Source organism: Neovison vison, chromosome 2, assembly GCF_020171115.1.
Source record: "Neovison vison isolate M4711 chromosome 2, ASM_NN_V1, whole genome shotgun sequence".
Lineage (NCBI taxonomy): Eukaryota > Metazoa > Chordata > Mammalia > Carnivora > Mustelidae > Neogale > Neogale vison.
In genome coordinates, this window is record NC_058092.1 from 17,619,253 (window position 1) to 17,637,757 (window position 18,505).

Consider the following 18,505-nt stretch of genomic DNA (forward strand, 5'->3'; position numbering starts at 1 on the left):
GGACCAGCTGGCCGTGGGCAGGACCGCAGCAGTTGTTCCCGACATGCTCCTCTCGGGGAGGATTTCAAACCCTGGGCCATAAGCTCGCCTCCCTCGCCCCCGCCGGCCCCAGCAACAGGCGGTGGCGTGCGTATCATTGGCCGGGCGGCGCGTCGGCCGCTGTTGATTGGCCGCCGGGCCTCCCGGCCCCGCTTCGGCGCTCGTCGCCACCTCCATTTTGTCGGTAGAGGCGGAAGGAGGAGGTCGGGTCGGGACGCAGAGGTGGTCAGCAGCTAGCTCCTCGGTGCCCGTGGGCTTTGTTCGTTCCGTGCCTCGTCTCTCCCTGGAAAGGGAGGGGGGCTTCGACGCCGAGCAGGAGCCGCCGCCGTCCGAGTTTGAAGTCGGTGAGTGGCAGCGGCGCCGCGGGAGCGGCCATGTTGGCGGCCGCACTCCCCATTGTTGGGGGAAGGCGGCGAGGGGAGGCGAGATCCCGGAAACCGCGTCGGGCGCGGGGAGCCGGGGAGCACCCCGGCCGGGCTCGAGGACGGTGGGCTTTTCGGAAGCCAGGCCCCGTCGGAAGACCCGAACTTTCTGGGCTCGCGCGGTGAATGACTCAGGGGCTGTTAAAATAAGTGTGCAAGGCCCTTAACCCTTCCAAAAAGAGGGCGTATTTGTTTGGTAAATGATTTCTTGGGATAGTAAATGAAACCCGGGATGTATAATGCTCACTGTAAAGAGGCATTCTTGGGTATATTTTAGATGAAAATCGGCTTAGGTTATGGCCTGTGAAAACTTCAAAATGGGGAGGAGTTGAGAGTTCCTAACTAAAGGAGACACTTTTTATGACGTAGACGTGTTGGGAGAGGAGGCTTTTCGAAAAAGGATACGAGCTGTGTCGCAAGATGGGAAATTTCGAAAAAGATTTTTAAAACGTCTCTTTAGAAAACTGATTTTTAGCCCGTTTCTTGGGATGGCTGTAAAAGGTAATGGTTCCCCGGTTTGAACGTTTTAGTGACAAAATCCGTGTCAGACTTTGAAAACTTGCCCCCGGTGGGGGGGACGGACTCGTTGTGGCACTTGGACTCCTGTCTCCACCGCCCCCCCCGCCCCCAATTCCTGGATCGCAAGGCCGAGAAGAGTTCTTGAAGACAGTTACCAGATTATTTTCCATCTTACTTATTAGTTCAGGAAGTAGCCATTCTTAACTGTATTTCCGTAGTAAATAGAAGCGATCACTTTCCCCTTGTTTTTTGAAATGAAGTAATCTTTTTTTTTCTAGCTAGGACTTCTCTCAAACTTGTGTGCTGAGGAGACTCCGATGTTGGCCTCAGCTCCTAGGCTGAACTCAGCAGATCGGCCCATGAAAACTTCTGTATTGAAACAAAGGAAAGGATCCAGCAGAAAGCAACATCTATTATCCTGGGCTTGGCAGCAAGGAAGGGGACAGGTAGTGGAAATCCTGCAATCCGAAAAACAGACTGAAAGGTATAAAATTATTTTTATAAGTTTATAAGGATGTCTTATCCTTTTGACCTTAACCAGTTGTCTTTTTCACGTGATTATTCACATTTGCAGATAAGCTTTCTTAAGAAGGTAATAAAGGCTCTGCACATAATTAAGTGTGAACATACGGTGAAGTTATTAAAGCAGTTGGATAGCAGTTTTGAGTCTTTCCAAAATGATTTCTGGAGTTAAAAGTTGGGGCTACAGAACTTCCCTAAATTTTTGAACGTTTCTTACTGGAATTTTGCTAAGTATTTTATTTCCATTTACTTGTAGGTGACAAAGAAGCTGAAGATGGGTGGTGGAGAGAGGTACAACATTCCAGCCCCTCAATCAAGAAACGTCAGTAAGAACCAGCAACAGCTTAATAGACAGAAGACCAAGGATCAGAATTCCCAAATGAAGATTGTTCATAAGAAAAAAGAAAGAGGACATACTTACACCTCATCAGCAGCTGCACGGCAGGCCATGCAAAATGGGGGGAAGAACAAAAATTTTCCAAATAATCAAAACTGGAACTCTAGCTTATCAAGTCCTAGCTTGCTTTTTAAGTCTCAAACTAATCAAAACTATGCTGGAGCCAAGTTTAGTGAGCCACCATCACCAAGTGTTCTTCCTAAACCACCAAGCCACTGGGTTCCAGTCTCCTTTAATCCTTCTGATAAGGAGATAATGACATTTCAACTTAAAACCTTACTTAAAGTGCAGGTATAAAATAAGATAAAATACTAATGTTTAAATTTAGTTATATTTCAGGGTAGTTGTCCATTGTTTCAGGCCAAATTCACTAGGGAATTAATCTATTTGTAAAACTGCTAATGTAGAAAATATAATTACACTTCATCTTACCTATTTTACATGTTATGTGCACTGTGAAGTAATGGTAGTATCAGTGCAACTTAAAATTAACTAAATTATTGATAATTGTACATGGATACGGCGTTTTCAACTGTGTAACTCTTAAACCTGTCAAATTTAGATTTGGGGAATGGTAATCAACTTTTCCTGTTTGTTGGGCAGAAATAACTTAAGAGTTATCGTTCATGGATCAGATTTGCTTGTTGAAAGCTAGTCAATCTGCTTATGAGCACCCAAGTTAAAACACATGTAAGGATTGAAAGGTAGTTGAATATTTGACAGTTTGAAGTCCTATAAACATCCAAACCAGTAATATGCCAACAACCTGATGCACTGCCAAAAAATGTGAATTTTTCTTAGCGAATAGTTGCATTTTAGTGAACTGTATGCTGGTGAATGTGGAAAGGGCACTAGAGGCTTTCCAATTTAGAATGAGACCATATACCCAGTGGCCATTTCTTTCATGCAGTAGGTCTGTTAACTAATGCACCAAAACCTGTTTTTACATAAACAGTATTTGGTGGTACTGAGTAGCTTTCAGAATACATTTTTATACTATAGCACTGCGTAAGCTGTTCTGACAGTGATCTGGTCTCAAAATCATTTCCTATAAAACTTAAAAGTGGGAGCTATATAATGTGAAAGTTTTAAGTACCTAGGAAAGAGCCATGTAAATAAATGTAATAAACTTGTAGCATATGTAAAGTTTTGTTGGCATTTATCCTACAAAAATAGAATATTTTAGTATGAATTTGCTGAATGTAAGACCGTGGACTCTGTTTTTATACTATGGCCTGATTTTAAAGGTCCAAAATAATTTGTTTTTAAAGTTTGCCCTTGTGCTGAAGTGCCAGTGTATGTATAATTGATCTGGTTGTAAACTATATTTCAAAGTAAATCCTAGTGTAATAAGTTTTATATAACTGTAAAGGTTTTAAGCTGCTAAAACACTTCCTATTTTTAAGAGATGTGAAATGCAGTATGGGACTGTTTAATTTTTTCTTCCTTAAGCCCAAAGATTAACTATTAAAAAGGGTCCCTCCAACTTTAAAGATTCATTCTGGCTTTTAGTAACTTTTGTAATCTATAACAAATATAGTTACTAATAGTGTTTGTCAGTATATATATTTTTTGTTACTAGTCTAAGTGCAACCCAGGGGACCATTTATGCAAAAGATGTAATTTCTTGCATAACCTTGAAAACATGTTTTACCTAAATATAACAGCTAACACAGTAAATTACAAACGTGTGCGGGAGAGTCATTTAAAATTTGATTGTAAGTGCCCTATTCCAATTTGGCAACTTTTTGACCTTTTAAAGCAGAAGGGCCAAGCTGCAGTTCTCCAATGAACTGAGAAGAGGTGATACTGCTCAAGTCAAATAATGCTAACTTAAATTCAAGTTTACATAGTACTTAATGTACATGTGAATTTAGCATGAAATTAAAAAATAAAATTGCTTCTTCCCCCCCCAATGGCTAAATTGTATTTCATAAAAAATTGACTATCTTTAACATTTACTCTTAGAATGCACGTAAATTAACCCAACTGAAAAATGGAAGGACATTTGGTTTTTAAGAGGCAACCGATGTGCTGACACTGTATTATGACCTGCCCACCCCCAGCAGATTTAACTGTAAAAGGCCACAGAATACTTCATGGAAACTAAGCTTCTGATTCATCAAGTCAAATACAGCAGGACTAATTACCTGCCTCTCTTCTACATTCTAAGGTGATTGAGGTTTATGGAAAACAAAAATTCCTCCCAAGTTGTAAGACCCTTGCAATTTGTCTGCTATATATAAAAGCACAATTTACACCAGGGATCTTTGGGACGTGGGGGAAGGCATCACAAGAGCCACATTTGCTAAGTGAGAAGGGTAGCTTCAACTAGTTCAGTAGCTGAACCCCAGGGCAAGGCCATTACTTTCTCATGCAAATCAGGAGGTAACTAATTTGGAGAAAGTAAAAATTTGAGTCTTCATTTTTCTTCCTGTTCCATTCCCAGTGTAAAGCCTACAAACAATGCCAAGGATTGTTACATTACTTAACTGCACTGGAATTTCACTGGATTTAACAGTTTGCAGCCCAGGCATGTTAGTTTTGGACTTACGTAGGAGGTTTTTGGTCTGGGATTGACTCACGTGGCCAGTCTTCAGACTTGAGGATGGAGTACCAAAGGCTTTTACCTAACCATGAGTTTTCAATAGCTAAGGATAACTATCAGATCTCATTCCTCAACAACTAATAGTTTTGGTTAATCTACAGGATTTTCCCAAACTATTTTTAACTTGTGAGAACCATAAAGTTATTAAAGGGAACCAACCTCTATCCTCTAAGGCTGAAGGCATCAGCCGCAGCATGAGCCTACAGTCAGTGTTAGAATTTTGTCATTATCTTTTTGATGGCAGTGTAGAGTATGATGGGAGTCTGGGTACATCACCTATCCTTACACTTAATTTCTGGTTAAGTTCTATTCTTCCCCAAAGCAAGCACAAAGGGTTTGGATTAAGTTTTCTAGTTTCTTTAATTGCATTCTCATTGGCAGTTATCTGTAAAACAGGAGGAAGAGAACATCTCTAAAGCCTCTTACACAAATGAAGAAAGCCTACCCAGCCATAAACATGGAAGGCAGAGCTAAACCTAAGGAAAAACAAAACAAAAAATAAAACAAAAAAAACCCCAAAATTTTTGGCTCCTAGACCAGTTTATTTCACTCTAGCATTCAAAGAGATGGGATCTACAAAATACTAGACACAAAGGCTTTTTTACTTCATTACAAACTACTCTGTCAGTTATCAATGAAAGGAATTTACATGCCTTGCTTTTTATTCCAAATAGAGAGTCCCGACTTCAATAGGGTGAAACAACTGTTAGGAATACATAAACACAATGCAATAAACATAACCAACACTGTTTTGGGGGGGGGGGGCAGAGGAAAAAGAAACCAAGAGCAGGAAACTTTCCTATAGCAACTACTGACATCTGTTAAGATGTCAGTAGTTGAATGAATGACAACAAATAGGCTGCTTACTTCATTTATCAATGAGAGCAGTTTACTCCTAAAAAGCTCTGACCTCCTGGTAGAAATGCTGTTAAGATATTCCTCAGCTGTCACTGTGCTGTCTTAAGTCATAGCCTCCCTTTTTCAAAGTATCTCAGGATTTTGTAAACAAGAATATGGTCAAAAACCAATACAAGATTGAAATTTGGAAAGCCAGGATAGAGAGCCTGAGTCACAATAGCTGTGACATCTCATGTTGTATTTAACCTCTTTTTCATCCAGAAAGATTGCAAACAAAATACTTTTTGATACTAAATCTTTTTTCATTATTCTATTAATTCTTCCTTCCATGTGAACTCTATATTCCATTATATTACTTTTGTTATAAAAAATTTCCCATTTTATTAAAAAAAAAAGGTGGGGGCACAAAACAGTAAAGAGGAACCATCAAATGAAAAAATCATGAACTCTAACCTTGGATCTGCCACTTAATTGCTGTGTGATGTTAAGCAAGTTTGAAAACATTTTTTTAACCAAATGGAGGTAAAAATACCTCCCCTTCTTATTTCCCAATTATGTGTATTTTGCAGTATTTTCAAAATTTTTTTTATAAATTAAAGGCTTAAACACTTCCATATTTTTAGATGAGTAACTTTACATAAAAGGCTTAAAATATGCGGCAGAAATTTGACAAAAATCAAATGTGAGTGATGGATGAATCAACATATAAACAAACTTCATATCCTAATAAGGAACTAAGGAATCCAAAACATTTTTGTGATACTATAAAAGTTATTTATTCACTATACACAGAACATGTCCCCTATAAAATGTACATGTAAATCACTAAAAAGTATAATCTGGTGAACATTTTCTCAATTACAGAACATACTAAATCAGCTGGGATAACAGCTCTCTGTCTGCCTCAAAATAATCTAATTATAGCACCCAGAGTCTCCTTTATATCTATTGCAAAGTTAAATACTTATTTTGGGGATTATTTCCTAATGTGTTTGAGGAGGCAGAGTTAACAATTTAATATGACTCTAGTATATTACAGTCACTGCACAATAAATCAGTTTATTACAGATTAAAACATTTTTTCATTATTTGTATTAATGGGATGCAAACAAATACTGGATACTTTTAAATGGCAGATAACCACAAAAATTACCTTTGATAGTATTCTGGGTTTTATAATTACATTAAGATACGAATGGTGTAAAAGAGTTATGAATATGCCTCAAACAATGAGGCCACACTGTAATGATTCACTAGATTGTGCTCAGTAGACATTTATTCAGTAAGTGAATTTTCTCCCCAATTACCCAGTACAATTTTTGCCCACAGTTAAGGGCTCAGTAAATAAATGTTTGCTGAATATACTGACTTAGGACCGAGGTGAGAAGAGATGGACCCTCTTAGCTAGATGTCAAGTATTATAATCGGAATTTATCTGGGAGAGTGTAAGGAAGATGTAAACTGCAAATGGCATACAAGTAAATAAACTCAGATGCCAACAAAGCAAATCATTAAGCAGAAAAACACTGGCACTGGAATAAACAACGGCAAGATATGCCAATAGCAAAAATGAAACTGACTTTAAGAGATAACCAAGAAAAAGTTTATATTGGACCATACCTTTTCTCACCCAATTCAGTTTGAGACAGACCAATAGAGGCACTGTAAGAGACTATGGCTGTCTTCCTTGATATTCAGACATCCTAGTTTCCAGTAATTTATTACGGACCTGTTACCCATGAATCAATATAAACCTATTCAGATTTAGGGATTAGTTTTCCACAAGTACAAAGTTGAATTTCCTTTTATTTGTCCTAAAATGCTTACTTTCAAACTTGAAGGGACTTCAATTATTCCATGTAGTTTCGATAACATTCTTTTATCTTTTCAGACCAGAGTCAAAATATTCGTACAGTATTCATACTGCAGCACCTTCCACCCACCCTTTGGTCGCTTGAACTGCCCTTCTTTGGTTCTTTTTCCGCTTTCTCAGATCTTTCTTGAAGTGTAGTAAGCAGAACTGTACTGGGTATTCCAGCTGCAGTTTGGTCTTAAATAAAAGAAGGATGTTTGTCAGTTTGGTTTTCTTTATTCTTCTCTGTGGTATACAGGATTTTGTTAGTTGAACTGGATGTAGCAGCTTACTGGGCCAAATTTTCAAGAGAATAGTACAATAGTTCCCAGGTCTTTTTCCCTGGGTTGTAAACTTAACAGCTCATACTCTATGTAGCACCTTTCCTTTCTCACTGAAGCATTATCTGTCATTTTTCTTCTTGCTTACTTGGCTTCAAAACAAAACAAAACAAAATGCAGAGATCTTAAGTAAAAGAGAGGTGAAGTGTCAGTCTTCACTTGAGTCTTCATATGATCTGCTCTAATACTGACAACAGTGCCAGACACATAGCAGATATCCACAGCTGTGAACTATGTAGCCCAAAATTAAAGCACTGTGCAAGGATCCTCATCAAGTATGAAGAGGATCCTAACTATCATGGTTCAACTATAATTTAGTCCTTTCGAAGTGGTTAGGTATGTCACTTTAGAAATCACTATAAAGTTCTCAAAAAAAAATAAGGTGAGTCATATTAAGTGACATAAGTATAAAAATGAAATCATCAGGCCTTCTGTTTCTAACACAAAGACTGAGAGCAATTTCAATGGGCTATCTCCTCAGTATACTTTCATCAAAACACAGTCCATTAAAAACAAAAAAACCAGTAAGGACCAGGCCTGAGCTCAAATTTTAGATCTGCCTTTAGAGCCTTTTCTTTATGCCTCAATTTCCTCACCTATGATATGGGGTAAACCAAAATATCTCTCTCCTAGGGTTTTGTGAAAAGTAAATGAGTTAACATTAAATTTTAGGACTGTGTCTGGCACATCATAAATACTAACTATCAGCTATAATTGTTGTCATTATAAAGCAGCTAGAATTCAAACCATAAAATACCTAAACCAGTTCCCCAAAGTGGTTATCACTTAGTATATTAAACTGCTCACTGACATTCAATTCAAAAGTATTTTAAATCAAGCCATAAATAAAAGGCCCAATTCATCTTGTTTAGGACGGGAAGAGCAGAATTACTGGTCCATCCAATAATGAAAATATAAATTTATAATTAGCGGACTCAAATTTCATTTTAATACTTATCTTAATTCTACCAGTAATTTCTATGTTATTTAACCCCAAGGGGCTTAATAAGCAATCATGAAACAACTCTGGCATCACATAAGGAATTTTAAAGTAGTATATAAAAGATGTACCTTTCTGGCAAGTTCTATCATTTCCAAAGAAAATTTGTGCCTAGTGCAACACTGATTAAAAATATTCCTAAATCTACAAAGAATTGTTTCCATTCTTATTTTAGAATCTCATCCAAAACTATAATAATTCCAGTTAATCATTATTTCCTTCATTTTGTTTTTATTATAGCATGTTTGCTTAATTTACAGCAAGCAGAAAATAAGCTGGGTCTTGTTTTGATCCAAACATTGATGTTTTAAAGGTTGTACACAATATTTGTTAAAAAGAACATATAAAAATACCTTTTTAGAAGCTTCTATAAGAAAGAAAATACAAAGTTTAACCCCACAACTTTCCTCTTTGCTAGAACTGCAAACTACTGCTACAGTTTTAAATAGACTTTTTGTTGTTTAAACTATACATCCAGGAAAATCTAAAAAATTAAAGAAACGTGCATATAAATGATTGCATAGCAGAACATGAACATTAACTGCAAACAGTAAAGAAATGAAAGTTAGAAATACTATCAAATATACAAAGGTTCTAGAATCAATCCTTTAAACACATTCCACAAACAGTATTTAAAAACCATCTTTTTTGTTCTTTACAGGCAAGGCCTATATTACTAAAACCAAAATTGGAAAAAAGTAATCCTCTAAAAGGAATCGTTTCTCCACAATATTTCTTACTTATACCTGCAAGCAAGCAATCTAAAATTTTTAAAGATGCTAGCTTTTATTCTGAAATGAGATTGGACAAGTCCCTTTTATTGACCCCCCAAACAATCTCTCAGAGAAACGCTAGAAATTATAAATGATTAGGGTCTTGTTTTCTTTTTTAGTCGGGTACTGCCAGGTACACTACACTGATAATCAAACTCAGAGATGGGACTCTTTAATTCTTTTTCCAAAATATTTTAAATTTCATGGCACCACAGGATCACCTAGAATGGGAGTGTTCTCTTTCAACTTGCCTCACATGAAATAAGCTGATGTGTGAAGACCAAGTCTCCTTCATAAAGTGGGAGGCAAATTTTGATACAAATGCACAGACCAAGTGCTATAAGCATCAAAATTCAGTTTACACTACGCATATGCATAAACAAAATCTACTCTGAAACAATTTACTTGCTGCTTTTTAACAGCAGTAAGAAAACTAAGCAGTATCACCAATAATGCTCCTTGAAGTTGAGAGGAACTACTTGAGAGCATTTTTTTCCCTTAAAATTATTTCTGCCATTATTGACCTGCTTAAATTTTAAGGTGAGTTCTTCTGATGTTTATATGTTTCAAATCTTCACAGAAACCAGAAAAAAGCAGTGAAGGCTCCATGTTTCAGTTAAAAACTCAATCTTCCCCCAAATGCTACTTAACCCAGTTGGCATCATTCCCCAAGACAGTGGGGTTAACAAAAGAACTATTCCACGCTCTGTCATAAATTAACTATTATCACGGGCCTAGACATCTTAACAAGACAAAAAGGTCCACCCTGAACCTACATGTGTCTGATCAGTCAGTGCTGAACTGTGGCTACAACTTCACTTTTGTATCATTCTATCTTATTAGCAAGCTACATTTCTAGGTTAACAGTTCTACCAAATATGGATATGAAAGTTTATTTTTAATAAGACAATGTTGCAAATTATGGTCAACCAACATCTTTTCACCAATACTTCAAGCATAAAAAATGAGAATCTTTACAAAAATATACAGAGACACCACAAATTGGTAGCTGCCCGTAACATTAAACAAACTGGACTCTTAAGAGTGGCTTCTCAACAGCATATCATTTTAATTATAACCATTTGCCTGGTACAGGGAAAACTGACAAGTGTTTTTTAAGCATCATTGCAACATTGTATTCCTGATAATTTAAGTAAACCAAACTATGAGTAAATGAATGATACATGCCTAAAAATATCAAGGTTTATACTATCAGTGGCCACTGGACTTAGGACTAGTCCAAGACCTTGATCTAGATTTTGACCTAGACCTAGATTGTGATCTTGACTGAGATTTGGATCTAGGTGGTTCTTTTTTCCTTGATTCCTTTTCATATCTTGAGCCAGACTTATAATGTGTTTTGGAATCTGTTTTAGAGGTGCCTCTAGTTTTGGTGTGAGATGCAGACCTAGAACGTGATTTAGCCTTCATTTCTTTCTTGGGCTGGGACTTGGACCGTGATCTTGAATTGGATTTAGATCTTGAAAAAGATCGATTTCGGTGTTTGAATCTTTCAAAACAGAGGAGAGATACAATTAGAGTAAAAATTAGATTCTATATTAATCAAATTTGTTATTTTTAGAGCAAAAGTTCACTCTGAAATTGAAAAACATAGAAGTCTTTTTCAAAGCAAAGTTATTTACCTATCATTGTCGGAATGGCTTCTGCTACGCCGTGGTCTTCCAGCCGGTCTACTGCTAAAAAGTACATCAGAAAGAGCAAACAGTGACAAATGTCTATTTACAGTCTTCTAAAGTTTCTAATTAAAAAAAGTGAGCCATAAAACTTTTTAAATGAAGCACTAAAATATTTTTAGTTTCAATGAAGCATACAATGTATATAATTAAAGTGTACAGAAAGATAAAATTAAATGCTAACAAACATTTATCTTTTCTGACAGATTACTGTACTATACATCACACTTACTTTCTAGGACTATAAGATCTTCTATAGTTGTAATCAAAGGACCGGCTTCTTGATCTTCTTCTTTCATAACTCCGGCTTCTGGAACGTCTGTATCTGTCATAATCATCATAGCGTGAAGAGCTGTACACATTCCTCCCTTCCTTGGCTTTCATTTGATTTGGAGCTAATGATATACATAGAACAAATATTTAGAGACATTAAAATCTAGTATTTTAAGTCTTTAAATTACAGGAAAAATTTGTCTTCTCTTCCCTTACACCCCCGAATCGTGTCAAGATTGATTGTGACTGTTAGTCTTAGAAAGGGCATTTGTTTTTTAGAGTGTCTATCAGAATACTGTTTTCTGTTAAAAATGATACTCTCAATTACCTTCCCAAGCTTTGCGCAGTGGCAGTATTATAGCCAATGAGGTTTATCCGAGGCACGATTATTGCTAATTCAATTACCTTCCCAACTATTTTTTGTCAGAGACTTTTTCACCATCTAGCTTGTTGTCCAAAAATATGCCAATTATTTCAACATTTAAAAAATTCGCATTTTTAAGATTTCCAAATTAAAACATGACACTGAGCCATATGCTAATTTGGAATTATTCTGTGTGGTTTTCATTTATTGGGAACATAATTAACAATGACAAAACACTTACTGGTGGCCTAGGAACAGTATTTTAGTATTAAAATGCAGGGCTATATGGTTAAACGGTTCTGAGAGATCACAAAAAAAATGGAAAAGAGCACTTATTGGATGCCTCAGACATACCTGCATCCCTGGACAGTCTTGAATTCCTGTTATCTTATTCAAGACTACGAAGCGATACTGGAAGTTTGTGTGTTTATATAAATACCACAGCAAACACCCAAGAACCAGAGAATTACTGGCAGCTAGTGTCAACTTCCATGTTCCTCCTCTCTTCAGCAGCTATTTTCATCTCTATCTTTTAGTATCTTGCCCAAGGTAACAAAATGGTTGAGCCCGGGCCTACCAGACTCCAAAGCCTATTCTCCCGCATCATTAGTATGTGGCTAACACCTGGTGTTTACCCACATAATAAAAACCACAGACTAATATAAAACCAATTCTAGGTTTAGCCTGTAATCTTTCTCAGGTTAATTCTATCTGTTCATTTCCAGAGTCAAGCAGTCAAATACCCAATTATAACTTGAAGATCTTTATGAAGAGAAATGGCTGAAAAGACCCAACAGTTTCAAAATTATTTCCCTTTTAATTCCACCCCCAATTATTAAAAACATGGTGCAGCAGACTGTATCAATCCACATTCTTGTAAGTCCAAACACATTTCAGGCATTCTTATCTTCACATTCTAACTTTCTGCAAAGTATGTGAGAACTCTTTCTAGATTTTGAACAGACAAATTGCGAATACTTCCAAAAAGAGGTATCAATGCACTGTTTAAAAATGACATACTATATATAAACATGTATTAAGCATAAGAGTACTTACTCTTCCGATCCCCCTGTGCAAACTGTATTTCAATTTGGCGTCCACAAATCCATTTTCTGTCCAAATTATGTAAAGCGTCTTCGGCATCACGGACATCCTCAAATGTGCTAAATGTTAAGGGGCTTGGGAAGTTTTGCATACTTTGATAACAAATGAACGTTTGGTTGGTAGGTCTGGAACAATTCAGTCTCTCATTATTCTAGAAAATCATCCAGACCTCACCTACTCAGGTTGGTTGATTCAGCTATAGACACTTCATAGCATTAAAGCACTTGTGATTTCCTACAGTATACATGTGAAAACACGTGTGATTACATATTATAAAGTTATTAAAATAAGATTGGTTATAGCTGAACTACCAAGTAATCCTATCAAAAATTTTCTTCCTGAGTTTTAAGTTTTACAGAAGCAAAAAAGAAAAACAAATGTGAGTTCTATGTTGTATACTAAAACAAAAATTTCTGAAAATAAAACCAAAACTGTTTTTCATATTTTTGTTTCAAAGGAAAAAAAAGAAAATGCCAATAGTTCTTGTGTAAGCAAGCAGAATATACCTTACCTTACAAGAGATAAAACATTAACTTCAAGTTTATTTTGCTGTTTTTCTCTGCTATATCTAACACTATTATTTCATGTAGTTGTCTTCCTTATACCATACAGGGAACACTAGTATGCTATCCACTTGTGGATATCAAAACAGAATCAAGCATTAAATACTGAAGATACCACTATACCAAAAGCATATTCCACCCATGCATAAACTATAAAAACATGCGGTCAAGAAATAACAGACCATTTCTAAAGATTCCTGGACTGGAAAGCCCTAACCATATGTACTAAACATACAGCTCCCTGCAAGAAGTGGGTCTGGTACTGGTTTTCAACTTGAGAATTTCAAGATAACATTTATAAATCTGACAGAGGAACTACTGGTCCTGGTTTTTGATTGGAGAGGCGGTTGTGTCTTGCCTGCCCTCTTCCCTCACTGTCAGCAATTAACTATGAGAACTCTAGGCTTTACAAAGTTATTCTGCCCAAATTTAGCTCCTCTCCTAAAACCACCATTCTGATGAAGCCAAGCAAATATTCAGAGCAGTGGTTGATATAAAAGCTTTGGAAAGGGATTAAGTTTGAGTGTAGATTTTTATTCTATCCTAAAAATCACTCTTGCAACTTGTCCATTTTTTTCTCAAATTTGGGATACAAGAGTACAGATCTTGAGCTGATTAAAAAAACACCCTCAAAGAGACACACTTTCTTCAAGACTGATACCACGGTTTATTCCAGATATTAAAAGGTCTGCCTCACCAGATTTCTTATTTTTTGTTTTGAAAGGAATCAAGTTCCCAGCTCTCTCTTCCTGAAGCTACTACGTGTATGTTAATGAAAGACAGGTTTCCCCAAGTCCTACATCATGGGGGCGTTTTTCAATATGAAAAGGCAAAGGCTGATGGGGAGTTTAGAACCTTGAGTGCTGTAAACAGAACACCCCTCAAGGTTAATTAATGTAGATGGGCTTTAAAATATTAAAAGTTCACTTAATGGTATACTACTTACTATGCCAGAAGACAGAATATAATTTACTTTTTAGAGGATTAAAATTAAAAGGTGTAAAAATTATTGAGATTAACTCATTCTCTGGATCTACCCTCAAAAACAGACCTGGGCTGGACGAATGAGGGCAAAGTTCTACTATAGGTGTTAAGAGAAGGTTAACGGGGAATAGGGTCAAGTATCACTTGGATGCTAGTTACAGAGAAATTTGTACTCGGTATCTTTGCAAAATCCTGAGACCTACTCACTTTCAACTATTTTAAGACCATGGAAAGACTGTATAAGAAGTATATGATTCTCCTTTAAATGACAACTCTCCTCTGGCCCAAGTACTACATACTCTTGAGTCAAACTACTGTTGATCTTGATTCCCAGGCCACCCCAAACCAGGTAAAATCAGGTCAACATTGTAAGCCAGAAAGCATCACTTTTTTTTTTTTTAAAAAGCAAGCCAAATATAGCTCTTATCCTCTCTGTAACAGAGCTTTGCAACCAACTCCCCCAATTGTCCTTATCACTACCTCTGCTGAAGTAGCAGCTTTCAACGTTTCCCCTAGATCTCACTAGGACCCCTCTTAAGTTTCAAGAGACCCAATGAATTTAATTTAACAATTTTTCCTTGCCAGATGCCCACAGCCCAAACCTTTGCTGTCTCACTGTATAAGTAATGTCACCTAAAACTCTGGGTCACGGAATGACTTTGTGTAGATCCTGATTAGGCACCCATACAAGGGATAAGGCCTTCTGCAATCCACTCACTGCTAACTGATGGTATGTGCTAAAGCAATGCAGGGACCAGCAGGCTTCACAGAGCTAAGTTTAGAAGTCTGGAGTATGTGTACGCCCCCCCAACCCCCACAGCCACTTTAAAATCTATAAACAGGTAGTTATGTCCAGTGGATTTGACCTTACAAGACCACCGGAGATTGTTTCTAGATAGTTCCCAGTGCTAGCACCTCTCTCCCCTTTAAGCATGGCTCTATGGAGTCGACTTGACCCCAGAACCTCATGCTATTCCAAAGAGCACTGCCTTCTACCATGGGATCTGACCATCTGGTCCGAAACAGAAATATGCCGGGTTTAAGCTTAACAACATAATATCCTGGTACACTTTAACTCGACAAGCTGAGAGAGTGCATTTATACAAGACCACAATCACAACATCAAAGGCCCACATAAATCAACTTACAGGTTTTGTCACTAGACCAAACCAGAATAGTTTTGAAAATTAACTGCTTACAAAACATTAATAAATAAATAAATAAATAAAAAGGAAAATAGTTATTCTGTAGGATACATCAGGTATGACTCCTTTAATCTTGGCCATCATTCAACTTCATCTTGACCTTTAACTCTTTAAGTGCTTGTCAGAAGGACTTGTCATGAGATGCTTGGCCAAATATGACAGATGGCTTTATCTTTAACTTTGAAAAACAACCTTTTCCCCCTTTTGTAGATAAAGCGAGGCTTTGTCTCCCATTAGGCTTGTCCTTCTTCCAGCTTTTCTTTAATTTTTCTTTTCCCAAACTCTCCCTTCTCTTCAAGCCTGATCCTTAAGAGGTCTTTGGCTTGTCTACTTGCCTTAAGTGTTGAACTCTACTCTAAAGGTTCTTTCATGCTTTCTCTTTGGGGTCGCCATAACTGTACAGCTTTACATTCTCTGAGGTAACAACAGAGGACAGCAAATTAGGGGACAATATTAAAGAAGTTTACCTCATTGTTATACAATTTGTTTTTGATCAAGTGATTCAAATTAACAGACAACACCAAACTTTAATTGCTAAGCACAAGAACATATTAACTTTTAATTTGACTTACATTAAAGGTGGTAGCAACCAGAGTGTATTCAAATTTAAATCACATTTTATCATCATTGATTTGAGTTTCAGCATCATGAATGGGAATTTAAGTATTTTACTATTTTTGGATTAACTTTAAGAAATAGTTAAGAGCAATGTGTGAGTCAATTAATTTTCAAAAATTTGAAGACATTAAACATTAGAGGACAAAAGTAAACTACTTTTTAGATGTTACCTCTTACATAAACTTGAATTTCAAACTTCAACACCCCTCACTAATCAGCCATCTGAAGAAAGGATATTGAACATAAGCAAATCCTCTTGGACGGCGCGTGTAGAAATCAAGTGGAACATACACATCAACTATAGGACCATAACGACCAAATTCTCGTCGTAAATCTTCGGACCTAAAACATCATAAAAAAAAAAACCCCAATTTTTACGTTCACTTCTTTAAAAAAATTTCTTTGTAAGAAACAGGTAACTTTCTGTAATCTGTCAATTAATGACAGGGAATGTGCTGTATCCCTGGGAGACCAGAAACAGACAAGCTTTCTAAATCTCAACATCAAGAGCCAACTTTAAGAGCACAGGAGAAATAACCAGGCAACCTATCTTTTCGAAAAAGGAATGCTAAGATCCAAGATTTTTGGAAGATAATGCAGTTTGTAATAAAATCTATTACCTTACATTAACAACAGTTAAAGACATCTAAGGAAATTTGATCACAAATTTATCTAGTTTCTAATCACACCTTTAATTTTTCATAAAAGGCATAGTAGTATTAGGTTGCATATACTAATGTTTTACTTTTACAGGATCAAGTCAACATTAGTACTCTGAATACCAAGCACTTTTATCCTAAAATTTTAGCGACAGGTTTAGGCACCTAGTAGGAGGTAGATAAAGATTTGAAAAACAGAATTCACATATATATATAATTCCTTAAATGGAAGGTCAAAACAACAAGGGAAAATTTTTCTAGATGCTAGAACACGAATTACTTTCCTACTTAAAGTTAGGACGTAAAATGTAAATCACACAAGGCTACCAAAAAAAATTTGACTGCTGGGGGGTTAGAGTGATTGTGTGAAACAGAACGTCTCTTCTAGTGATATGATCTCTTCCAAGAAATTCTGATGGCAACTACAAGCAATTAAGACAATTGGTGAGAACAAAGGCACGGTCTGGATTAATCCAATTTAGCTTCTTAACATCCGAATGGTAGAGACTTCCTAAGACTCATTTCTCAAAGGGCGACCAGTTATTTCCGGGAAATGAGAGGAACTAGTTCGCACCGTCTAACTGGAATAATTTTATCTACCAATTTTTGACATTCCTTCTCTCCAAACATCTCCAACGTTTCAAAAATCAGAACTATAACACAACAACAAAAAAAAAGGGTTGCGAATTCTTCGCCATACACGCCCATCCCCCGATCCCGTTATTTCCTTGCAATTCTTTAGCCAAAAAACAAAAAAAACCCAAAACATAAAAACCCTGGGGCGAGGGGGCGTGTACCCCAAAGAACGTGAACTTCAAATCAATGGGGAACGGATGTTCGGCCGCGGCGAGGGCTGGACGTGCCGAGAGGAAACGGGGAGGAAGGGGCTCTGAAGTGCGGAGGGGGAGGGGAGTCGAAGCCCAGCCACGCGGCCCGCGTGCCCCGCGGCGGCCTGGGAGGACCAGGGTAGCCGCCTTCGCTCCCCCGCGGCGGTTGAGCCGGCGCAGCGGCCTAGCTGGGGCCCGAAAGCCCGCGCGGAACCCGCCATCTTCGCTTTCCCCTCCCCCGGCCCAGCGCGGCGCCGCCGCCGCCGCCGCCGCCGCACGGGTCCTCCCCAAGAGCCTGCGGCCTCCCCGGGTAGGCCCAGGGTCCCTCCTCTGTACACACCTGGTGTCGTCGGCCACATTCCTTACGAACAGAGACGTGTTGGGGGGGCGCAGGTAGCGGGACATGACGGCGATCGAAGTCTCCCTCGGCAGGGGCACTAACGGGCTCAGTAAACCGTCCGCGGATGCGGCGGCGGATCGTCAGACACTCTCAGCCAGAGGGCTCCGCTACGAAACCTCCTCTTCTCGCGAGACTTCACTCCCGCCTCCACCCCCGCCGAGCTGGGCTCAACGCCGAGACCGGCAACGGTTCTTTCCCGCGAGATCGCCGGGCGTGCGCCTGCGCAGGCGGGCGGCGGGGGAAACGTGCAGCAGCCTCGTTCCCATTCATTGGCTTTTTGCGCGGCCTCTTCCCCTCCCCCAAGCCCGCGCTTTCTTTCTTTAGTGCTTTATTTTCCCGCCCTTTTCTGCCTTGCCCGGGTATTCCCCTTGCTGCCCATCCAAGACAGGAAGCAGACATTTTAACCCTTACGCCGAACTTTACACTTATTGCTACCCAGAGTTTTAAACATTAGAGACCGCCATATGATTTCCTGTGTTGGCC

At 38.2% G+C, this 18,505-nt stretch overlaps 2 protein-coding genes and 1 pseudogene across 9 annotated transcripts; 2 read left to right on the plus strand and 1 right to left on the minus strand.

Moving 5' to 3' along the window:
- The first annotated feature begins 205 nt into the window (after window positions 1–205).
- PNRC2 (proline rich nuclear receptor coactivator 2) lies at window positions 206–3,815 on the plus strand. 2 transcript variants are annotated; one of them, XM_044237436.1, is made up of 3 exons: window positions 206–383; window positions 1,259–1,464; window positions 1,759–3,815. In XM_044237436.1, the coding sequence occupies exon 3, from the start codon at window positions 1,777–1,779 to the stop codon at window positions 2,194–2,196; it is 420 nt and encodes a 139-aa protein (XP_044093371.1). In that variant the 5' UTR covers window positions 206–383; window positions 1,259–1,464; window positions 1,759–1,776; the 3' UTR covers window positions 2,197–3,815. The 2 variants fall into 2 exon arrangements, with proteins under 2 accessions (XP_044093371.1, XP_044093372.1); XM_044237437.1 differs by having other exon boundaries at window positions 1,263–1,464.
- Window positions 3,816–5,028: 1,213 nt separating this feature from the next.
- On the minus strand, window positions 5,029–18,179 carry SRSF10 (serine and arginine rich splicing factor 10). Of its 7 annotated transcripts, XM_044237435.1 has the most exons (7): window positions 17,963–18,177; window positions 16,374–16,478; window positions 12,719–12,822; window positions 11,258–11,420; window positions 10,975–11,028; window positions 10,740–10,841; window positions 5,029–7,415 (listed from the first exon to the last, which is right to left on the minus strand). In XM_044237435.1, exons 1-7 carry the CDS (start codon window positions 18,025–18,027, stop codon window positions 7,355–7,357), a joined length of 654 nt encoding a protein of 217 aa, XP_044093370.1. In that variant the 5' UTR covers window positions 18,028–18,177; the 3' UTR covers window positions 5,029–7,354. The 7 variants fall into 7 exon arrangements, with proteins under 7 accessions (XP_044093370.1, XP_044093367.1, XP_044093366.1 ...); XM_044237432.1 differs by lacking the exon at window positions 10,740–10,841 and having other exon boundaries at window positions 10,975–11,025; XM_044237431.1 differs by lacking the exon at window positions 10,740–10,841 and having other exon boundaries at window positions 17,963–18,175.
- On the plus strand, window positions 11,634–11,789 carry LOC122901437 (annotated as a pseudogene).
- Window positions 18,180–18,505: the final 326 nt, after the last annotated feature.